The sequence below is a fragment of the Ascaphus truei genome, chromosome 7, assembly GCF_040206685.1.
Source record: "Ascaphus truei isolate aAscTru1 chromosome 7, aAscTru1.hap1, whole genome shotgun sequence".
NCBI lineage: Eukaryota > Metazoa > Chordata > Amphibia > Anura > Ascaphidae > Ascaphus > Ascaphus truei.
In genome coordinates this window covers 48575045-48587717 of record NC_134489.1, presented here as the reverse complement: position 1 = coordinate 48587717, position 12673 = coordinate 48575045, and the positions used below count along the sequence as shown (strand labels likewise).

Genomic DNA, 12673 nt, shown 5'->3' with positions numbered 1-12673 from the left:
AAATGATAATGATTAGGATTTAATAGGCTGCAATGCTTCGCGTGTCTACCAGATGGCATAAAATCATGAATTGTAATGCAGTATATATATATGTAGTGTGCAGTATTGCAGCCAACGGGAATAAAATGCTTCAATCCCTGCCGGAAAATAACTCAATGCACTCGGGCAGAAAACAGTCACAAACCTCAATACACCCGGGTATATCCGAATTCGTGGGACTAGCCGAGCTCGAATAAAGTGTGTCGCCAGTGTATGATCCCAAACTTGCTAACCTGCATATTTTAACCCCCCACCCCTTAACAACTTATTTCACTGCAGCCTCTCCCAAAACTGAGTGCACAATACACTGAAACCCTGAATTGACTCTAGCATTGCAATGCACCATAACATTTGACAAGGAACAGGCACACCCCTGCTGTTTAGTCTGCACACACTCACTTTGTTCACAGCAGCTCCTTGCAGCACTGCCTACCTCTGGCATAATGAACCTGCTATGTATAGTAACTTTTTTCTTTCTCCTGGCCTCATGGAGATGTTACTCCCTCTATACACTACAAACTCCTCCATCCTGGCCCACACCCAACATCACCATACACCCTGGACTACTCAAAAGCCTTGCACTATCTACTGAATGTTGGTGGAGAACTCTAAAAAGCAGCACACCAACCACTGCTCACTCTAATGGCAAACACCACAAATTTACAACCTACAAACAACCACCCAAATTCCTACTTGTACTGTTACTCTCTTTAGCAGGTGATATTGAACCTAACCCAGGTCCTCCCATTTTAGCTCTGTCCCATGCCCCTGAGAATTCCACCTTTAAATTCCAAAAAGGGCTATCTGTCGCCCATATAAATATCCGGAGCCTGCTGCCCAAACTGGACGAACTAAGGGCATGGTGCCTTATGCATAAACCCAAAGCCATCATTCTTACAGAAACATGGCTATCCCCTAAAACCCCTGATGCAAATATCGCCATTCAGGGATACTCCATTTTTAGGAGAGATAGGTCAAAGAGAGGAGGAGGGGTGTTATTTTATATTGCAGACACCTTACAATTTACACTGTTAAATTGCCACCCAAGCCCACCCTCTTTTGAAATTCTAGTTGGCAAAATCTGCCTCCCCTTTTCTAAGCCCATCTTGCTTGCTGGCATCTACCGCCCCCCTAAAGCCCCTCTACAATCCCTGACTGATATCACCCAATTTCTTGGCTCCATTTCCTCTCTGAATGAGAAGAGTGAGCTGCTAGTTCTTGGAGATTTCAACTTCAATTGGCTTGAGCCTAAAAACCACAAAATCCAGATAAAACTCAAGTCACTTAACCTATCGCAACTCATTTCCCAACCCACACGGATAAACCTGAAATCGCATAACCATTCCTTGCTAGACTGGATTCTCTCCTCAAACCCCAGCAGAATCCAATCCTCTGGCATCCTTCCTGACATTTTCAGTGACCATGCAATAGTGTACTGTGTAAGGAAAATTAAAACGCCCCAATCAAGCCCTAAAGTTCTCCTCACTAGAACATTTAAAAACTTTAACCCACAACAGTTTCTGGATGACCTTACCAACTGCCCATGGCACAGAATCGATTTAATTCCCGACCCTGATTCTGCGCTTGACTATTTCCAATCAGAGTTCTTAAAACTCTTCGATACCCATTCTCCACTACGCAAAATAAGGGTACGGGGGGCCCACCTTCCATGGGTTACAACTGACCTTATTGCACTCTACCAGCTCAGGGATACCTTGTGGTAAAGCTACAAAGTAACTGGCACTACCAAGGATCTCAATCACTACAGATGTACGCGGAACATGTGCACAAGGCAAACAAGGCATGCAAAAGCACAATATTACTCTGACAATCTCCACCAAAATACAACAGACCCAGCTAACTTCTGGAAGGTTATCAACAACATATTCCAGCCTCCTAACCATCAACAACCACGTAATATCACTAAGGGGGATATTACTCTGACAGACCCCACTGACATTGCAAATGCATTCAATGATTACTTTGTGGGGTGCGCCACTAACTTATTAGCAAAACGCAGCCCAAACCACAAACCTGAATCTCATCCTGGGAGAACCCCTATAGTCCCACCCCCTCCCAACACTGCCCACAATTTTCAATTTAGCCCAGTATCTGAAGAGGAGATTATACAAGCGCTCCTCAAACTAAAACTAAGCAGCCAATGTGGACCTGACTTACTACACCCTAGGTTCCTACGACTTGGTGCCCCAGCCATTGCCAAACCAATTGCGTCCATAGTCAACTCTATCCTGTCTGCAGGCCATATCCCTAAGACCTGGAAAACTGCCAGAGTTTTCCCAATCTTCAAAAGTGGGGCCAAAAACACTGTCTCAAACTACAGGCCAATCTCACTTCTCCCAATTCTATCCAAAGTCATGGAAAAATGTGCCCACTCTCAATTAAGCGATTTCTATACCAAGACAAATTTCCCTAGCCAATTCCAATCTGGGTTTCGTCCCAAACACTCCACCGTAACTACCCTGCTAAAAGTTTGCAATGAAATCCTGTGTGGAATGGAACGGGGTCAACTCACTGGTGCAGTATTCCTAGATTTTGCAAAGGCTTTTGACACAGTTGATCATGCTATCCTGCTCAACAAACTCCAGAGCTCTGGAATAGGGAAGCTTGCTTTAAACTGCTTTCAGTCCTACCTATCAGGAAGATCCCAACGTGTCCATCTCAGGCTCTAACTCCAACCCCCTGGACATCACCTGTGGTGTCCCGCAAGGCTCTGTTCTGGGGCCCCTACTCTTCTCAGTGTTCATTAATGATCTTCCCACAGCTTGTAAGGAAGCATCAATACACATGTATGCAGACGACACAATCCTATATGCACACAGCCATAGCCTCTCAAACCTTCAACACATACTTCAGTCTGACTTTTTGAGACTCGAAAACTGGATTTCCCAAAACAAACTGTTTTTAAACACTGACAAGACTGTAACAATGGTATTCGGGACCAAGACTAAATTTTTAAAGCTTCCAGTGACTGAGCTCCTGATTAGAACCAACGCTAACACCACCCTAACCCCTGTCACTAGTTTTAAATACCTGGGCTTATGGTTTGACTCCCACTTAACATTCGGGATGCACATTGATATCCTGACAACCAAGACCTATGCCAAACTAGGGGCACTTTACAGGAACAAATCCTCCCTAAGTCTCCTGGTCAGAAAGCGTATCGCACAGCAGATGCTAATGCCAATTATTGACTATGGAGACATAGTATACGGCTCGGCACCTCAAACCCACCTTAGCAAACTTGACACCCTCTACAATTCAATTTGTCGTTTTGTTCTCCAATGCAACTACAACACACATCACTGCGATATGCTCAAAGAACTAGATTGGTCATCACTAGAGTCTAGGCGCAAAGTTCACCTTTCCTGTCTTGCCTTTAAATTCTTCATGGGCAAGCTACCCAGCTATCTGAACAAGCTCCTCACCCCTACCACATGCAGCACTTATCACCTGAGATCTGACTCCAATAGACTGTTCATGGTCCCAAGGCTCAACAAAGTATCCGGACGTTACTCCTTCTCTTACCGTGCACCCCAAAACTGGAACAACCTACCAGAGACTCTCACATCCACCACCAGTTTAAGTTCTTTCAAATCTAAGGCTGTCTCACATTTTAATCTGGTCTGTAACTGTTTCATACGCTCATAATATATATTTTCTTTAACTGTGCACGCAATGTCTTGTATATAATGTATACCCTGCTCATTATATAACTGTATTTGTAACCATGTATTATTTGTTTTTCTCTGTGCCCAGGACATACTTGAAAACGAGAGTTAACTCTCAATGTATTACTTCCTGGTAAAATATTTTATAAATAAATAAAATAAATAAATGTGATATTCTGCATTATAACGGGATATGTTGTGTTATCTGGGGGAACAATGTCACATTCTAAATTTGTTTTCGTTTTCCCAAAAACTATATCTTACATTTTCCAAAACACAGATCAATATAGCATCCAAAAGAGATATGAAGTTTGTTGGTTTTTTAACACAACATGCTCACCAGCTCTTAACCTGCGATGGCACAGATAACATACCAGATACAAAAGGCTTGGAACAGGACAGCAGAAAGCACGCTGCTAATGAGAATTATAAAAATTGGACTGAACGGACTTTGAGTGGACAATCTTCTGAAAGTGGAATTGATGAAGAAATCAATTTGGACAATGAACCACTGCGAGATCAGCTTTTCCAATTTTGTGGCGGAGGCACTCTGCCTAAATCAAGAAAAAACCCAGGTAAAGTCTGAGAAAATGTTTATTTCAGTTGTTGAGAAACGTTTATTACTATACACCGCTACTTCCCCCCCCCCCAAAGCCACCATACAACTTCTTTTTTGTTTATATAAACCTATGCAACTAATTTTGACAGATTTCTTATAAATCATTCTTCCTGTTAATGCACAGGTTATTAAGAATTTATATTAGTGTTAGGGACCCTTGAGATGTGGTCTGCCGTGTAGTGGCTCAGGGGCTTACAACACTTTGGCCAAAATGTTAAACTAAAAGACCATTTTATTTAATAGATATCTATACATATATATTTAGGCACTGTATCGTGTATGGGTTTCACTGGATGTGCACTGAGCTCTGTCTGTGTTTCATGTTCTGTCTCTGGTTTTAAAGTTTATATAAACCTACAGACTTACCACCTTTTATAAAAAAAAAAGAGCTTGATTTTAACAATACTCTCTCTGTTTTTGAAGCATACTGTACATGTTATCATGTTATATGAATGATTATAGAGCTGATAAATTAAGAGTAGCACTCTGTGTTGTGTTCCTTTTAATCTGGATTTATTCACCAAAGTTTCATTCCAACTCAGAAGAACTTTTTCAAGGCAGTGAACAATCTAACTGCATAACAGGCTATTTTGTATAAATTGTTACAAAATGGGGTAACAAAGCTTTATCCTGGATATCCTCTTATCTCTCCTATCGTACTTTGTGTCTCCTCTGCTAACACCTGATCCGCCTCTATCGATCTCTCTGTGGGGGTAGCCCAGGGCTCTGTCCTGGGAACTCTTCTCTTTTCTCTGTACACACTTTCTCTAGGTGACCTAATCACATCGCTTGGGTTTAAATATCACCTCTATCCTGACAACACACACATTTACTTTTCAACCCATGACCTTACACCTGCTGTACATACCAAAGTTTCTGAATGCTATAACATCCTGGATGGCCCTCCGCCGACTTAAACTTAACATGGAAAAAACAGAGCTCCTCATACTTCCTCCCAAACCTGGCCCTACTACCTCCTTCCACATTACTGTTTGAAGTACTATGATTCACCCAGTAGCCCAATTATGCTGCATAGGGTTCACACTCGACTCCTCTATCACATTCTCCTCTCACATTCAAAACGTATATCTAAAACCTGTTGCTTTTTCCTCTGCAATATTACAAAGATACTCCCTTTCCTCGGTTGCTCGACTGCTAAAACTCCGACTCAGGCCCTCATTCTCTCCCGTCTCAATTACTGTAACCTCCTGTTGTCCGGCCTTCCTGTCTCTCACCTGTCTCCCCTATAATCTATCGTAAACGCTGCTGCCAGAATCACTTTACTCTATACTATATCTGTCTCAGCGTCTCCGCTGCTGAAATCACCCTCCTGGCTTCCTATGAAATCCCACATCTCACCCTCAGTTCTCTTCCTCACTTTTAAAGTTTTACACCCTTCTGCCCCTCCTTCCATCTCAGCCCTAATTTCTCACTATGCACCATCCCGACTCTTGCGTTCTGCTCAAAGATGTCTTCTCTCTACCCCCTTTGTATCTAAAGCCCTCTCCCGCCTTAAACATTTCTCACTGACTGCCCCACACCTCTGGAATGACCTTCCCCTCAATACCTGACTAGCACCCTCAAGACACACTTGCTTAAAGAAGATTATGAGTAGCACCGTGGATAATACTATACACATGATACATAAAGCTTGGCCCCCTGCCGACGCACTACCAGAATGCCCTCCTACTGTCTCTGTACATTCTTCTTACCTACCAATTTGACTGTTAGCTCTTCGGAGCAGGGACTCCTCTTCCTAAATGTTACTTTATGTCTGAAGCACTTACTGTATTCCCATGATCTGTTATTTGTAATATTGGTTATTTATATGATTGTCATGTGTATTACTACTGTGAAGCGCTATGTACATTAATGGCGCTATATACATAAAGACATACATACATACATACATACATACATACATACATACAGATGCAGCGGCCGTTATCCGATCACTGAAAGAATTGGTTTTCAAGATTTCCCAGAGATTCTTTCAAAATTTGCCGCAGCATACGAATGGCCCATCGGATAAACACAGCAGGGGTCCCAGCTGTGTTAATCCTACCGTGGTCTACCGGTCTGTAAGAGACGCGCAGTAAGAGAGAAGCTGAATCCGTCACTCTACCTGCGCGCCTCTAACCGGCGATCGCGGGGTTTTTATTTCATTTTAAACATTACAGTAATGTAGCAGGGCATCTCCGGAGCTGAACCACACTGATTTAAGGTTGAGGGACCCCTACTGATGCAGCGGCCGTTATTCGAACACATCACTGTGCTGATTTTGAGTTCTCTGCTGTTCCCCATGCAGCATGAACGCGGCTAATCGCCCCAGGCACCCGCGCTTATCGCGGATGTTTTGTTTTAATTTCATGGATTCTGTTTCTTCGTTTGCAATAAAATGGATGAATGGTAATATGTACAGTACTGTGCTACTGTGTCAATTTTATGTTTTTAAAAGTCAGAACACTAAAATTCATTTTTCTGCACTCGCCGCGCTCGCATCTTAGTGCGGGAAGGCTGGAATTCATCCCGCGGTTTCAAATCGGGATTCCGATGTACATGACGCATGAAGTGTTCGAATAACGGCCGCTGCATCAGTACTTCCCGAGATACAGGCCCTGTTATGCGGTGCCGGTATCCCTGCCATGTAAAAATCCTGTGGGTTACGTGACCGTGGGATTTTCACATTGAAGGAGATACAGCATCCCATAACGGGGCCTGTATCTCGGGAAGTAGGGGGTCCCCGAGGCTGAAATAAACTTTGTTCAGCCCAGAAGACCCCCTGCTCCCACACACTAATATCAAACACCCCGCCCCCAAATAAAAAAATCATTACCTAAGCGTTTAGCTGCTAAGGTAATGAAGCTGCTTACATTTTATTTTTATTCATACTGTGCGTGAGCAGGGGGTCTCCTGAGCTGAAAAAAGTGGATTTCAGCCTCTGGGACCCCCTCCTGTGTTACAGGTACCGGGTGCCTGTATTCCTGCCATGTTTAAATCCATGTGGGATCTAAACAAAGCAGAGGGATACCGGCACCCCATACAGGGGCCGGTATCTCGGGAAGTAGGGAGTCCCGAGGCTGAAATCAACTTTGTTCAGGAGACCCCCTGCTCACGTACACTATGAATAAAAATAAAATGTAAGCAGCTTCATTACCTTAGCAGCTATCCGCTAAGGTAATGATTTTTTATTTGGGGGGGGGGGGTTGTTTAATACTATTGTGGGGGAGCAGGGTTTTTTGAGCTGAACAAAGTTTATTTCAGCCTCGGTGACACCCTACTTCCCGAGATACAGTCCCCGTTTTGGGGTGCCGGTATGTCCTTCAATGTGAAAATCCCATGGTCACGTGACCCACAGGATTTTTACATGGCGGGGATACCGGCACCCCATAACAGGGCCTGTAACTCGGGAAATAGGGGGTCCCCAGACCTGAAATCAATGCAGTTCAGCTCCGGAGTCCCCCTGGTACAATACGGTAGTGTTAGATTTTAAATGAAACCCCCGCGATCCCCTGTTAGAGGTGCGCAGGTAGAGCGACTGATTCAGCATAGCTCTTACAGACCGGTAGACACCGGCAGGATTAACACAGCAGGGACGCCTGCTGTGTTAATCCGATGGGCCATTTAGTGTACAGAGGACCATCTCGGACCACCACACGGTATAGTGCATGATTCACCCAGGTAAATGATTGGATAATGGCCGTTGCATCTGTACATACAGTACATACAAAAGAGCTTTATCTCAATGATAACAGCTTAGGGCCAAGCTTAAACTATGTTAGGCTATTTATCCGAATACTAAACTAAATTAACATTAGGTTGAATAAACCTGAACAAACCTGGGATACATGGGAAATATACTGACTTTAATCATTTGAATATACTGTATTTTGCAAATACCAATTACCATTTTTCACAGGTACCTCAGTTTTGTTCAGTTTTGTTCTCCGGTATCTCTCCCTACATTGTATAATGGAGTATTTGGGGAGGTATATAAAAGTCACTGGATTCATTACCAAAATAGGATCTGCCTGTCTCTCATCCCTGCGTTGCCCTTAACAGACCTATTTGAATAGATGGTGTAAGGGGGAGTAAGTCTTTGCACATAATTATCTGTAACTTATGTTACTGCACCGACACACTTTATTCGAGCAAATACCCGGTATGTACCTGGCAGATACCTGGAATGCGCCACTCCTCACCTCTGACAAGCCCCGTTGCATTTGCCTTCCCAGCCTGGGTTCATGCCTGGCTGATGGGCGGCTGATCTGTTAAATGATTATGATTAGGATTTAATAGGCTGCAATGCATCGCGTGTCTACCAGATGGCATAAATTCATGAATTGTAATGCAGTATATATATATATACTGTGCAGTATTGCAGCCAGCGGGAATAAAATGCTTCAATCACTGCTTGGAAAATAACTCAATGCACTCGGGCAGAAAACAGTCACAAACCTCAATACACCCGGGTATACCCGAATTCGTGGGACTAGCCAAGCTCGAATAAAGTGTGTCGCCAGTGTATACTTTAGTTAATGCAATACGCTTTCCGGGTCAAATCAGAACATAAAGTTACAATTTGGAGGTTTCAAGTTACATGTTAAGGCATAACATGAAATTAACTAACTTAATGGATCTCTATGGATTAGGGCCACAGAGTCTTCAGCAAGAGGTTACACAGGGAACTACCCACCTTCTTCCATTCCCTTTCTTTCATTGTGTAACAGGGACTTATCCCTGTTTAAGAAACTGCCTCTAAATCCAGCCAGCAGGGAGCTGGTTAATTGCAGCCAGGCAATTAACCAGACTCCACCTGGTAATCAGACAGGTTTAAAACTCCTGCTGAAACAGACCCAGAGAGACTCTCTTGAGCCCACAGGATTACTGTGCATTGATAGCGCAAAAAGGGGAACAGACCTTTCTTCCACGGTGCTGCAAACCCAGGAACCGACGAAAAGGCCGGCCCTCAACAAACACCCACCCGGAACCAGGGACTGACCAAAAGGGCCACCTACTTTGAGGCACCTTTTGAGACATTGGGGTGATAGACTGGTAAGGGGATTTTCCTCCTAGTCTTGCAGATAGGGACTGGGGAAGTTAGTTAGCCCTTATAAGGGATAGGTGTCTGTTTCTTTTGTATATTTTTGTTTGCTGTGCATTGTATAAAGGGGCAGGCTAAAAAAATCCATGTTTTAAGTTCACCCAAAACTGTTTCCATTAATGTACCTCTGCACACATCTCTTACACATTGACTCATTAATAAGGACAGTGTGGGATAATAATAGAGGAAATACTTGAATGACAAGCATGCTAAATTTCCAAAGAAACAAAATGAGCCAAATAATTCCTTTAAGAATCATTACATATGTGTATAGAAGCCAATTATATTAAATTCTTTAAACAAAGTCTCAACTACCATGGGTTGCATTTTTAACAACTTGTCAATCTTATTTTTTTTATCTCCTACCTTTTGATTTTGAGTAAAGATGGATCCCAGAACAAATGAAGAATCAAGAAGAACAATCAAAGAAATGTCAAAATGTAAAAGTTTCTTTAAATTTGGGAATTTGAAAGATTTAATATATTTCCTTTATAAATACATGAGGCTTATTTCCTTTTGTAAATAACTTTGGGTGTCCAGAAGTCCAGTTTTACCCCTTTCAGATGACCCCTCACAAACTTCCCCATGTTCATGTAGAACTACTGTAGTGCGTATCCAAAGGGGCAGGAGAACAAAGGGGAACATGGAGTAGCAGAACATGTAATAGTCCTTGTCACAGTCTCTCAGAGTCACAGTTACACACAAAGAAGGGCCAAAGCATTGTAGTGATGTCAGGGACCCTCCTCCTACCCCATTCTCTCTCTGCCCTCACCTCATGCCCCCATTCTCTCTGATCCCCAATCTCATGCCCCCATTCTCTCTGATCCCCAATCTCATGCCCCCATTCTTTCTCAGACCACCCTCATTCCCCCATTCTCTATCACTCCCTCCTCCTGCCCTGATCTCATTTCCCCATTCTGTCTGACTCCCCCTTATGTCCCCATTCTCAGCTCCCCCTCTCATGCCTTCATTGTCTCAAAGCCCCCATTCTCTCTCAGCCCCCTCCCCACTCAAATAAAAGTCCCCACATGTGGAGCAGGAGGGGTCCATCCTGGAGGCAGAAACAAGAATTTGTAACGGACCTCTGGGCCGGAATACTAGCGTACGCTCTCCTACTCCCTCCACCACCATTTATGTTCCCTCATACGCCGCTGCTATCCTGCTCCCTTCTCCCACATCAGCCCCATTATGCTCCCTCCTCCGCTGTCAGTGCTATCCTGCTCCCTCCTCTGCTCTCCTCACCCACCCGCCCTGTGCCCCCTCACTTAATGTACCCGGGGCTGCTGTCCCACTCTCCGCACCCTAGTTCTGCCTCTGGATATATATAGATATATACTGTATATGAAAAATTACTATAATCTATCAAATATTAGGATATATTAGAATGTGTTTTAATTTTAATAGTGTCACCATTATACTGTGTGACAAACGCCCCTCTTTTGTAGTGCTGACGTCTGTCTGGGTTCTTCCCGACACAGTCTTCTAGGGTTATTTAATACAAAAAACAGGATCATGCAAAGTATTAAGCTGCTTAACTCAGGCTTCTGCCTGCTTTATTTTCATCCAAGTAAGGTACTGCAGCTTTAACATGTGAAGGTTAGAGGTACTCAGATACTTTCATTCAGCAGTTCACTCATTTCATTGTTACAGTATTTCCCACACTGTTATTTCAAGTAAAAAGAAACCAAATTATATAAACAAAATCCTATCCCTTTCAGGGATCTAACTACACATCAAAATCAGTCTCTCTAACAGCTGCTGGCCAACTAAACTGGTTCCCCAGCTTAAAACAATGCTCTCTCATTTAGGGTCACAAGATACAGCACAGTCTTTTAGCAACAGCAGTAACCATTTGTTTATCTTATCTGTTTGGGGTGTCCAGGCAAATCCTCTGGTACTGTGATACGTGGAGAGGCCGTCAACCTCGATACTGGATGCAGGAGAGTAGCGACACCCCCAGCCCCCAGGCTCCAAGGAGAGAGAGTGAAATGCAAAACCTCTCTGCTCTAAATACCTGTGCATGTGATTAGAAGAGCAGGTGAGGGAGAACTAGAGCCATTGTAATCTGTGGTCTGGATTTTCCATCCAGCTGCCTGAGTTAATGTGAAGCTGTGGAACGGATCATTTTTAGCTATTCCTGCACTTTCTGCTCTAAAATGGGGCAGAAAGCTGCCTAACATCTTTGGACTATGTCACATATCCCCCTCCCCAGCTCACACCTACTGGGGTGAGCGGCCATGGACCTCACTGGGGTGAGCGTCCTACCTGAAATACTTGAGCTAACTCCTCAGTACAACATTAAGTATTCACATGATACGAATATGAACTTCATTATAAATTTACCAACCGAAAAGGGCATTTTTTTTTTTTTTTTCCATATTGTAAGCTACCAATATTTTTTCTCTTATACTACAGCCTTGTAATCTTAAGGGCCATCAACCCTGTATATTAATTTGTAGTTTAGCTACATTTTCAACACAGAGAACCAATATAACATTGTAATATTGACAAAATGCTTATTTGCATAGTTAAGTGTCCGTGACATAGTCCACACGTGTAATAAAATAAATAAATCGGTCAGTTCCCCCAAACATTTTTTTTTTTTTGACTTCCAGTCTATTGCATCCTTTGACTTTATTTCATAGCCCGCTGCAACCTGCAAATGACTGGACTGTTTCTTTAGCTTCTGATGAGACCCTTGGACCAGATTCTCCTTGGCTCCACAGTGTGGTCCAGATTGGTGAGATATGGAACTATTCAGGCGCCGTGTTAACCTTCGTTGTTTTTTCTTTTCAATCTTTGATTTCCCTTTTGTGGCCATTACCAGGCCTTTGGGTTTTGGAGACCTAGTTGCCTCTGTACAAACGTAGTCCATATTAACCATGTCATCAGGATCTGTCAACAAGTTTGTGTTTTCAGGAACTGCCACCCACTTAGCTAAAACATCTTCTGTGTTGTCCTGGGTGTGTCCACTAGTTTGATAATCTTCTGGACAACGTAAATGAAATTGAGGATCTGGATTTTTGAATTCCAGATCAGGGAGTATATTCTCAGGAGGGTGCCTATCTGTTTCTGGAATAACAGCAGCACAATCAAAGTCAATTCTTTCTCCTTCCTCTTTGTCATCAGTGAGGGCATTGAGTTTACTTTCCCTGGTCTCCTTTTGTGACCGTGTCTCTTTTAGCCTTGGAATCTCTTTCTCCAACTTCATCTTTATAGCAA

At 43.2% G+C, this 12673-nt stretch overlaps 1 protein-coding gene across 1 annotated transcript in view; it reads left to right on the top strand.

Annotated features, from left to right (window-relative positions):
* RFTN2 (raftlin family member 2) overlaps positions 1–12673 on the top strand; it is a 77359-nt gene that overhangs the window by 32930 nt on the left and 31756 nt on the right. The window contains exon 4 of the mRNA XM_075608332.1: positions 4009–4303. Coding sequence (XP_075464447.1) covers positions 4009–4303 — 295 coding nt within the window. The remainder of the gene's footprint in view (positions 1–4008; positions 4304–12673) is intronic.